The sequence below is a fragment of the Eurytemora carolleeae genome, unplaced genomic scaffold (genome assembly GCF_000591075.1).
Source record: "Eurytemora carolleeae unplaced genomic scaffold, Eaff_2.0 scaffold133, whole genome shotgun sequence".
NCBI lineage: Eukaryota > Metazoa > Arthropoda > Copepoda > Calanoida > Temoridae > Eurytemora > Eurytemora carolleeae.
In genome coordinates, this window is record NW_019396188.1 from 314,362 (window position 1) to 326,195 (window position 11,834).

At 29.2% G+C, this 11,834-nt stretch overlaps 1 protein-coding gene across 1 annotated transcript in view; it reads left to right on the plus strand.

Annotated features, from left to right (window-relative positions):
* Nucleotides 1-1,686: 1,686 nt before the first annotated feature.
* LOC111697646 (cholinesterase 1) overlaps nucleotides 1,687-11,834 on the plus strand; it is a 26,066-nt gene continuing 15,918 nt past the window's right edge. The window contains exons 1-8 of the mRNA XM_023467719.1: nucleotides 1,687-1,798; nucleotides 2,051-2,087; nucleotides 3,252-3,402; nucleotides 5,281-5,338; nucleotides 8,299-8,335; nucleotides 8,690-8,791; nucleotides 9,292-9,343; nucleotides 10,539-10,585. Coding sequence (XP_023323487.1) covers nucleotides 3,274-3,402; nucleotides 5,281-5,338; nucleotides 8,299-8,335; nucleotides 8,690-8,791; nucleotides 9,292-9,343; nucleotides 10,539-10,585 — 425 coding nt within the window. The 5' untranslated portion in view covers nucleotides 1,687-1,798; nucleotides 2,051-2,087; nucleotides 3,252-3,273. The remainder of the gene's footprint in view (nucleotides 1,799-2,050; nucleotides 2,088-3,251; nucleotides 3,403-5,280; nucleotides 5,339-8,298; nucleotides 8,336-8,689; nucleotides 8,792-9,291; nucleotides 9,344-10,538; nucleotides 10,586-11,834) is intronic.

Genomic DNA, 11,834 nt, shown 5'->3' on the forward strand with positions numbered 1-11,834 from the left:
GCTTTCTCAGTAGTTATCAATCACTATACTAAATCAAAGAATTATATAAAAAAGACGATATCGAATTCCTCACTGAATTCCCATGTTTATTGGGACACCCTGTACTATATTATAACACAGAACTTTGGAGACATCGAAAGAATAAGTGAGAAATATTCCCCCCTTTCAATTCTCATAATTATTTCTTTCCTGTGACTTTGCTCTGCATTTGTTTTGATTAAGACATTAGAAATATTAATAAATTTTTCCAATATTTCATTATTTTTTAAATCTTATTAAATGGTTTAAAAGTTTAATCGTTTGAGGGTTTGCAGACGTATTTTCGTCGAGTTTTTTAAACACATCCAACATTAAGCTTAAGATTTTTTTTTAGATTAGTTAGTCTTTAAAAAAAATATGGCCATATAAACATTTCTTTCACTTTCTTCCCAGCCTCACAATAGAAAGTAGAAAGGGTCTTTAGGTACGTTCTAGAATTTTATTTGAGAACCATGAATAAACAAATTTTCTGATCAGTCCCTTTTATTTCCTTGTTTTAATCATGCATAGTTTGCAAATATCTTTTAAAAGATAAAGATAAAAATAAACTGCTTAACGACAAACTGGAATTTTTCTGTATAAAAAGATAAGAGGAAAAAGTACGAACATTTTTGTTTTGATAAAACTGACTTTTTGTTCTGTTCTGTTCAGTAAATTTTTCAGCTTGCTACCAAGCTAGAGCCAAGGATAATATACAAGGATTGCTAAAACCAATGATGGTATGATAGGATGCTAAAACCAAGAATAGTATTCAAGGATTGCTAAAAACAAGAATAGCTTTCAAGGATTGCTAAAACCAAGGATGATATGCAAGGATTGCTCAAACCAAAGATGGTATGCTAGAATTGCTAAAACCAAGGATAGTATTCAAGAATTTCTAAACCCATGATAGTATTTAAGGATTGCTAAAACCAAGGATGATATGCAAGGATTGCTAAGACCAAGGATGATATAGCAAGAATTGCTCAAAGCAAGGATAGTATTCAAGAATTTCTAAACCAAGGATAGTATACAAAGATTGCTAAAACCAAGGATGATATGCAAGGATTGCTCAAACCAAGGATAGTATTCAAGGATTGCTGAAACCAAGGATAGTATACAAGGATAGTTTACAAAGATAGTATACAATGTTTGCTAAACCAAGCATAGCATTTACGAAATGTTAAGTCAATGATAGTATACAAGGATTGTTAAAACTAAGGGTTATATATAAGGATTGCTAGCCAAGGATATTATGTATGGATTGCTAAACCAAGGATAGTCTAAGGGATTGTTAAAATTAAGGATGATAGACAAGGATTGCTAAACCAAAGATAGTATACAAGGATTGCTAAAGCCAAGGATAAAATACAAGGATGACTAAACCAAGAATAATATACAAAGATATAAAGAACGGAGAACTGAAAGAATTGTTTTTCGTCTTAAATCGGAAAACTGAAGGAATTTGTTTTTCGTTTAAAAACGAAAAACTGAAAAATTAATCTTCTTCTCTTTTCAAAAGACAACTGAACAAAAGCTCGTTTTCTGTTTCAAAACGAAAAACTGAAAAATTCGTTTTTCGTTTCGGAGGAAAAAACTGGCCTTGTTACTATGAATACACATTACAGAGAACACTTATTTTTTGTGAGCTCTGGAGGATTTAGTCATTATTGGTCACTATTATATAGTTCTGAATCTGCTGTTGCAAGTTCAAATACCTAGAACTGCATATGCGTGAATATGACACTACATGAACATTGACACTACATATAGACAACAGGGGAATATCAATTTAAATTAAGTTAAAGGTTGAAAAATAATTGATTCTTTGCGACTGATTGCAAAGTGAAAACCTTTGATATTTCAAACTTAGATTATTTGATCTAACATTATTCATAGTTTAAAATTTAAGGTCTACACGACATTGGGTTGCAAAATTATAGGAAACCAGATCGAGTTTGTGGCAAAGACTCAATTCTTTTGAAATGTAAACTTTTTTGGCATAATAATAACGATATTCCATCATTTATAGTTTAACTTGGAATGCCTAAACTTATGGAATTGTCAAGGTAAAGGGCCGGGGAAGGAGGGGGGAGGAGGGGGGAGAACCGAGTTTAACCTTCAGATGTCGAAATTAAAGTTTCATGCTTTGTTGGAAACCCTGTTTATTTTTTCAGTTTCAAAAATAAGCTGGCATAATTTCACGACAGAAATATATCAAAAATAAAATTTTAAATTATGTAAAATCTCTGAAAGCCATGTTACAACCTGGATAAATCATTAAAAATCGTCTAAATGAGACATTGCAATGCATTGGCAAGTTTACAGTGAAAACTTTTAAACTGCGCTGTTTTCATTTACCATTTTTATCACTATGTGTTTATCAATATACTTCCAGGGATGAGATGGTTATAAAAGTCTCTGCTGTATAAAGTTCATCGGCATCGTTTTCCGTTTTGAAATGGAAAACGGAAAAAATGCATTTTACGTTTTTAAAAGGAAAACGATCGATCTTCGTTTTAAAACGGAAAACGAAAAAATATTGTGCAAAAATATGGTTTTTCGTGATGAAAGGGAAAATGATAAAAATATCTTTTTTCGTTATTAAAACGGAAAACGATTTTTTCTTCAAAACGACAACTTTAAAAAAAGTTCGTTATGAAATTATCCAAAAATTAAAAAATGAGTTTTGAAAAAAATCTAAAGTGCCCGTCCCTAGTTAGAATACAAGGATTCATATTGATCCGAAAATAAATTGTAACAATTGTATCCTCCTTTTCTTTAATTCAATCGTTTATCAACTTTAAACTAGATAATATTCTTCGTGCAAAGAACTGATCCTTTATATGTTGTGCTTGCCTAAGTCTAAGCTTATGCGTAAAAAAATAAACAAGGTGTGTGCTTGCGTGTAATGCATAAAGAGTTTTATGAAATCATAATTTTTAGTTCATTTCAAATTATAAAAGATAATCGTTACCATCGACAATAAAAAATAATGGATATATCAAAATAGCAACAAAAAATCAATCTTCATATTTTATGGGTTCTTTAAATTTGTGAAAATTTATGAAAATCTAAATAATGTAATTAAAATTATAAATTGACTGATAATTATCTGATATAATCCTGTTTTATTGTTTGTTTTCAATAACACCCTTTCTGGATTAATGGATTTTTTAAATATTGCTATTTTCATGACAATATCTAATGCTTTAAAAACATAATAATTGCAGAAACCCGTGAGAAGCCGCTAGGATGCTCTTTTATATAATGCTGCTCTTCCTGCTTCCAGGTCTGCTGCTTCTTTTAAGACGAGTTCTTGGTAAACGATTGCTTCCAAAGATCGGACTTCCACCCCCTGTAGTCTCAACAAAAAATGGACAGGTTATAATTCGATCAAATTCAAATATTCCTTTTTAGAAAATAACAATAGTTTCAAAATGAACTTTCAAGTTGTAATTGATCACTTTCCTTTACTACAAAATTCAAACTATAATATTTGGTTTTTAAATTTGATTTTTAAATATTTTGAATTTGGGGAACATTTTAAAGAATCGTAGCTTTAAAATGTTTTCTGCCATCAATTTTGTTGCAAGTTTCCAAATTTAAATCAATCTAAAATTTCGCAGATTTTTCAGTTTTCGTTTGTGGATTCACAAAACAATATACTAGCTTGGGAACCCGGCGTTGCCCAGGGGAGTCAAAGTTTACCAGTCATTGTCGTAAATTACGATTTTAGCCATTTTCCCGGTAATAGTGGACCAGGTCAACGTATAATCTCAAAACCAAGCTAAGAACATTCTTATGGGTCTCCCGAGCAGGCAAATCGGTCAATGGGTTCCTGAGTTATGATCGGTCAAAAAAACAGACAAACAGATATTAAAACTTTATGTGTATACTAGCTTAGGAACCCAGCTTTGCCCAGAGCTGAAAACTTTAGAATGGTGGATATCAGGATTAATGCTTAATCCACTCTTTTTCTTAATATCCAGAGTAAATATGGCTTGTTTTCCTCATGAATTTAATCTCCAGATAAGTCAACAGATCGGGATTAAGGATATCACATTCTAAAGTTTTCAGCTCTGGTTATTCATATTTACTCCCGTCGTTTATCCGAACTTGCTCGTAAGTGAAGATTTCAGCTACTTTTCACGATAGAAGTCCATAAGGCAAATCGGTCCTGGGGTTCCTGAGTTATGATCGGACAAACAAACAGACAGACAGATCAAATAATCTGAGCCAGCTATAACGAACAAATATATATATATATATAACTATCTCATATATATCCAAATATATATATATAACTTTCTCATATATATCCAAATATATATATAACTATCTCATATATATCCAAATATATATATATAACTATCTCATATATATCCAAATAGAATATCAAGTACGGGAAACGCCAGGCACTTTAGCTAGTATGTATATATATTTAAGCGAAGATATTTATTATATATCTAGATATGTTAAAATTCATTCTTCTTATCAGTGTTAAGGACTGATAAGTAAACGTATCTATTAAATGTCAACAAATTTTAATTATGATAAAAAGAGGCAAATTTAAAATAGTTTAAATTCAGTATTACCATCATTTTTACTTTTCAAACGAGACGTGTATTAAACTAATATATGATTATTTATAATATCAAACATTCAGATTTTAGCATCTCAAGTTACAAAAATAAAAGTTAGTTAGCTAAACAATAATAATGTATGTATACATCGTTCTATTGGTCCGTTTCTGATTTTTTACGTTCAAGCGAATTCCTAAAAAAACCGAGGAGTGTGTCATATTTTAGAATTTTACATTGATTTAAGAAACTAGGCTTTTAGGGCGCTTTTATCTTTTAACTGTTGAATTTCAAACCACCTTTTTTTTACTGTACTCTATAGTAAACAAGAACCATGCTAGCAGGAGTTCCTGGCACTCATTGTCATAGGTACTCATTCTATTTACCCGCGCTTCATATTAAATTATAAATTTATATGTTTAAAGCTTATGAGCCTAAGCTTTAACAGTCCTGAGCCGAGTTACTTTGACCAATACTTTTTACAAATAAAAGACGTCTGCGACTGTGTACGTTCTAAGTACGGTGAAACGGGAGTTCCGTCGGGAAAATACTATGGACATAGTAATATTAAATTATGTGCTGACATCTATGTTTGGCAAACAAAAGTCCATGAAATTTGAAAGACACCCTGCTCCAATAAAATAAAGAATAAAAAAGTATTTAATAGTATATTTTGTAGGTGATGGGTTCTTGGAGTTACAGTGGAAAAGGAAATAGAATGTTCGCGAATTTTCAAGGAATTTTTTATTTATTTGATCTTAAAATGTGAGCAAATTAAACAAAATTGTTAATGTTAATATTCTTGACATTTTTTGGTTTAAAACCTTGAAGATAATTCAGCACATAATACTAGGTTTTCTATAAAACAATTTTAACTTTTAATTGTTAATTTTCATGTTGCCAATTTTTTCAACATTCTCCAAAAAACGCAAAATTCCGCTGCTTTTCTATTTGAATAGATGCATTTTTAAAAAAAAATAATTGTCGAATTTTTTCAAGGGCAAAATAGTTTAATTTCAGCTTTCCGGGGGTCACGTGAATTGTTACACAATAATTAGGTCCAATCTATTTAGCCGTTTTGACGTTGATTGGATCGACACACACACACACACACACAGACAAGCCAAATATATATTTTCTCGCATTTTATGCCGCGACGCGTTGCGACAATTTTTTCCTTTACTTTTTTGAACTAAAATAATGTTTTTTTTGTAATCTACTAAGAATTAGTTAAAAGTTTGAAAAAAGTTTGATCAGAACTTTTGAAGTTGTTTTAAACTTGAAAGGTAAAATAAAGCAAAGTTACGGGGTAAACAATTTTTGATTTTTATCTTCTGTCACAATTTTGTATGATTAATTCGTTTGAAAATCAAGAAAAGAGCTTAATCTAAACCAACTTTTATAAATTTTTACGTCAGGGAACATTGATCCAAAGGTTGTAAGTTCTTGAATCTTGAAAATGTGCAACATTTCTTAGTGAAATCTGGATGTATTTAACGGGATCATATTAGAAATAAAATAGTTTACCGATTATGAGTCAGATGTCATATATTCATAGAGCAAAAAAATTATATTAAATTTTGTTCATTTTCACAGTAATAAATAGTTATCCTTTTCCTTTGTATAAGTATAAATGAAACCAAGGATTTCTATAAATGAATAACGGATAACAAGGATTTCTATAAAAAGTATAAATGAAACCAAAGGATTTCTATAAAAAGTATAAATGAAACCAAGGATTTCTATAAAAATTATGAATGAAACCAAGGATTTCTATAAAAAGTATAAATGAAACCAAGGATTTCTATAAAAATTATTAATGAAACGAAGGATTTCTATAAAAAGTATAAATGAAACCAAAGGATTTCTATAAAAAGTATAAATGAAACCAAGGATTTCTATAAAAATAATGAATGAAACCAAGGATTTCTATAAAATAAAAATGAAACCAATGATTTCTATAAAAAGTGTATAAATGAAACCAAGGATTTTTATAAAAAGTATAAATGATACAAAGGATTTCTATAAAAAGTATAAATGAAACCAAAGAAATATATTTAGACATGTCTGAATTGAAGTTCATGTCTGATGCTTATGTTTGTAAGTGGTATTTTCAGCAAGTTGTCATTGCAATTTCAGTTAAAGAAGTTTTCATCGTTTACAATTGCTCCTCTGTTCATTTATCGGAGAGCTTCGGAAAAAATTGGTCTCCGAAAGGTTTAATAAAATTTTTCAATCCAGAAAGGGACTTGTAAAGGAAGCATATTTATACTAAAGGTAAATTTTTTTCATTGAGGCATCATTGTTTAGTTGGAAAAACATTACCTAGATAAGATAAGATAAAGTTTATTGCTAAATAAATGTATCTGTATACAGATAGAGTTTACAATCACAAAATTGATGATTATATTAACAGTACAAGTATAAAGCAATTAGGTGGAAAATAGCTCTTGGCTGTTTTGATTATTTTTTCCACCTAATGTTAGTAATAATAACAAAATCCTTCAATTAAATAGATAAAGAAAGTGCATGGTCCTCCAATGATCAATCAATTAGAAAAATTGATAAAATTAATTTCTTGCACGTTATACTCGAATTCATTGATGGGTCAAGTATGGAGTCTTAAACTTTTTGTTTGCATTTTTCCTTGTCTAATAACAAGGATTTTGGAGTACATTACCCTCCCTTGTCAGTTCATGTAAGTACATATTGTAAAGTACATTTTATAACTAGCTTGAGAACCCAGCTTTGCAATAACTTTTTCTAATCATAGTCAACCCACTCAACTTAGAATTTAAAAATCAAACTATTAATATTTCCGTTGTTCAGGAAATCCAGATCCTCTATGAAAAATTTTCTCTGTCTATGAAATTTCCTATTTATTATATGTCCTGTCTTTGCAATGCCATGTCTTTACAATGTCATGTCTTCACAATGTCATGTCTTAGCAATGTCCTGTCTTTGAATTGTCTTCTATGAAATGTCCTATCTACGAATTATTGTCCTATCTATGAAATGTCCTATCTACGAATTATTGTTTTATCTATGAAATGTCCTATCTGCAAATTATTGTCCTGTCTATGAAATGTTCAATCTACAAATTGTCCTGTCTATGAAATTTCCTGCTTATGAAATGTCCTCTCTTTGACATGTCCTCTCTATGAAATGTCCTGCTTATGAAATGTCCTGCTTATGAAATGTCCTCTCTTTGAAATGTCCTGCTTATGAAATGTCCTCTCTATGAAATGTCCTGCTTATGAAATGTCCTGCTTATGAAATGTCCTCTCTTTGAAATGTCCTGCTTATGAAATGTCCTCTCTATGGAATGTCCTGCTTATGAAATGTCCTATCTACGAATTGTCCTGTCTATGAAATGTCCTGTCTATGAATTGTCCTGTCCATGAAATGTCTTATCTCTGAAATGTCTTGTTCATAAAATGGTTTTCTTTGAAATGTTTTCTATGAAATGGAGAAAACCCTAAAATTTATACTTCATGACTGACACAACTGAAAGTATTTCGAAATTAAAAATATTTTGTTAGAAATAACGAACAAAATATTTGGAACATTTAACACATTTTGTTTATAGCTTCAAAAGATGTACTTTAACTTCGAAATTCTTTTCATTATGTTTCGAATAAAATCTTATCTTTTCTGTGATTTAATTTCAAGAATGAATAAAAAAAAAAAACTTGAGGGATTCCGTATGCCAAGCCCCCCTTGGGAAAACTCAGGTATATTATTTCATTAAAGGGAGTGTAAACTTAATTTTATTTGATGCATTACGGTATCATTCAAACTTTTCACTCATACTTTTGCATCTATAGAAATGCCCTGTAACTGGTGATAGCTTTGAATTCAAGTTGTTTTGTATAAAAAAACATAAATAAATATTTCACCTCATTTTCAAAAACTGCGTTGGACATAAAAAATTTAGCGAATTTCAAGATTTTTTTTTTTAAAGAAAAATATTTAATTTTGATTTGCTTAAAAACTGTTTACCGCAATGATATATATTTCAATTAATAGTTTACATTGTTGTTTTAAAAAGTTTTTTTTGAGACACCCCAAACTTTTTTAACTTCTAGATTTTTGAGACCTGAGCCTGTGGAGAACTGGGAGGGAGTGAAGGTTTGCACTAAATCCATAGAATTCGTTCAGAAAAATATCTTCAAGAAAGGAACACCAAGGTATCAAACATTTATTCTAAAATGTAAAATAACTTTAAAATACTGAATTTTACCTCAAACTCTAAATTTCTAACCCAGACATCTTTGATATTATCAACTCACACTATGTAGCTTTATCAAAATTTATGGCTTTCAATTTCCACAGCCTGCGACGTATGGTTGTAAAAATGCAAATGAGGATAAAAATTAGAGTTTGATTCAAGCAATCAGTTGGTCAAAGTAAGAAATATTAGGCGCTAGACAATAAAATATATATATATTTAGTTTAATTTCTTATTTTGACCCATACAAAGAAACAGCTTAAGATCGAGTATCTTCTGTCTATTGTCTACTGTCTACTGACTACAATTAATTGTCTACTGTCTACTGTCTACTGTCTACTGTCTACTGTCTACTGTCTACTGTCTACTGTCTACTGTCTACTGTCTACTGTCTACTGTCTACTGTCTACTGTCTACTGTCTACTGTCTACTGTCTACTGTCTACTGTCTACTTTTTAGTATTGGAAACGAGAATGCGCTGGTTTTAAACATTTACTCACCAAATTTGAAGGTAATTCTCATCTTATCAATCTTCAACAATTAGGCATGTTCTTTATATTTCCTCGTTGATTGAGAGATTCCATCCATTTACCTCAATTTGTATTTTTTTAGTTTTTCTTTACGTCTTCCTGTACTTCAATACTTTTTTTTAAACGTATTCTTTAATACATACACGATAGGGATGGATCGTTTCCAATTTTTTTTAAAAACTATCGTTTCGTTTTTAAAACGATGAAGAAAATATAAAAAACGAAACTATCGTTTTTAAAAACGATTGTTTTTTGTTAGAAAAACTGTCGTTTTAAAAAAAAGATTGTTTTTAAAAATGATCGTTTTTCCTTTATTAAAAACGACCCTTCTTTAACGATCGTTAACGACCTTTCAAAGAGAAAATACATTTTTCGGTCGGAAAATTTGAGGTAAAAAAACATTGAAAAAAAAATTGAAATTAATTCTTATAAAACTGAGATTGCATTAGCGAAATTTTTTTTAAAAAACGATCGTTTTTGAAAAAATATCGTTTTTCGTTTTCTCAAAAGTTCAAAGCGAGTTGTCCGTTTTCTAAAACTAAAGTTTTTTCGTAAAAAGAAACGATCGTTTTTAGAAAAAAATTAAAACATAACGAAAAACGATCGTTTTTTCGATAGTTTTTAAAAGCGATTAACAAGCCTAATTTCTACCAGCCAATTTCAAATTTCCTCGTATTTCTGATTTAAACAGGGTGTTTATTTCTCTATTTAAGGAAGTTCAGCGTATCTTTACATGCAGTACATGATATACATACTACATGAAGTACCAGGGCTGAACTTCCTTATTATGAAACAAATCATCCACCAAGGAAGTTAAACTGCCTTTTAAAATCAGAATTCAGAAATACATATGGGAAGTTTAATTTTGGCCATGTTGGAAATACAGTGTACTTTTATTTTTTCCCTACATTCATTTTCTTTCGGAAATATTTATATTTTTTATTTTCCAATCATGTTCCAATCTCAACACAAATCAATTTATTCATTCTTTATTTTCACAATGCTCCTACCTTTCATTTACATATATTTTTATTTTTATATTTTTTTTTATACATTTATACTTTTCTGTTACAGAAATCTGCAAAGTTGTTGTTTTATAGGAAATGTGAATTTTTTAATGAATGGTTTTTTTTAATTAGATCTAATTGTTTATACAAAACAGTTTTATTGTTTCAGGGAAATTTTCCAGTTCTTGTTTTCATTCATGGGGGAGGTTTTACCAGGTGATATAATTAAAGGGACTATTCTTATCTTTCATACCAGGTGATATAATATGTTAATTAAAGGGACTGATCTTATCTTTCATACCAGGTGATATAATATGAAGGGATTGTTCTTATCCTTCATATCAGGTGATATAATATATTAATTAAAGGGATTGTTCTTATCCTTCATACCAGGTGATATAATATGTTAATTAAAGGTATTGTTCTTATCTTTCATATCAGGTGATATAATATGTTAATTAAAGGGATTGTTCTTATCCTTCATACCAGGTGATATAATATGTTAATTAAAGGGACTATTCTTATCTTTCATACCAGGTGATATAATATGTTAATTAAAGGGATTGTTCTTATCTTTCATACCAGGTGATATAATATGTTGATTAAAGGGGCTGTTCTTATCCTTCATACCAGGTGATATAATATATTAATTAAAGGGATTGTTCTTATCCTTCATACCAGGTGATATAATATGTTAATTAAAGGGATTGTTCTTATCCTTCATACCAGGTGATATAATATGTTAATTAAAGGGATTGTTCTTATCTTTCATACCAGGTGATATAATATGTTAATTAAAGGGACTGATCTTATCTTTCACCAAGGAACTCTTAAAACCTTTATTTGTGTAATATCGTTGTTTTTCTACCATCAAAAGTGTTACTTTGCAAAATTTCCTTCTGCAGCAGAAATAAATTTTAAAGTAAAACAAAAATTTATCATTCTTACAAATTGAACATTGAAAAGAATGAATAAATGAATTTAAATATATGCATTTTAATCAATGAATAAATTAATAAATTAATAAATGAATAAATAAATAAATAAATAAATGAATAAATGAATAAGTGAATAAGTGAATAAGTGAATAAATGAATAAATGAATAAATGAATGAATAGATAAATAAGTAAATAAACAAACGAATAAATGAATATATGAATAATTGAATAAATGAATAAATGAATAAAGGAATAAAGGAATAAATAAATAAATGAATAATTGAATAATTGAATAAATGAATAAATAAAGAAACTTACATTTGTACATTTGATAAAAATATGTAAGTTGTAAGACAAGAATATAATTTTCCCTGAGTAAGACGCGGGTAAAAAATAAAATAACAAGTTTTGATATTTACATGAACATCAAGTGTAAACTTTAAACTGTAATTTAAAATTCATTGAAATTTAAAGAGAATTTCAATGTTTTAAATCCACACCCCCCGGGATATAATATGTTGATTAA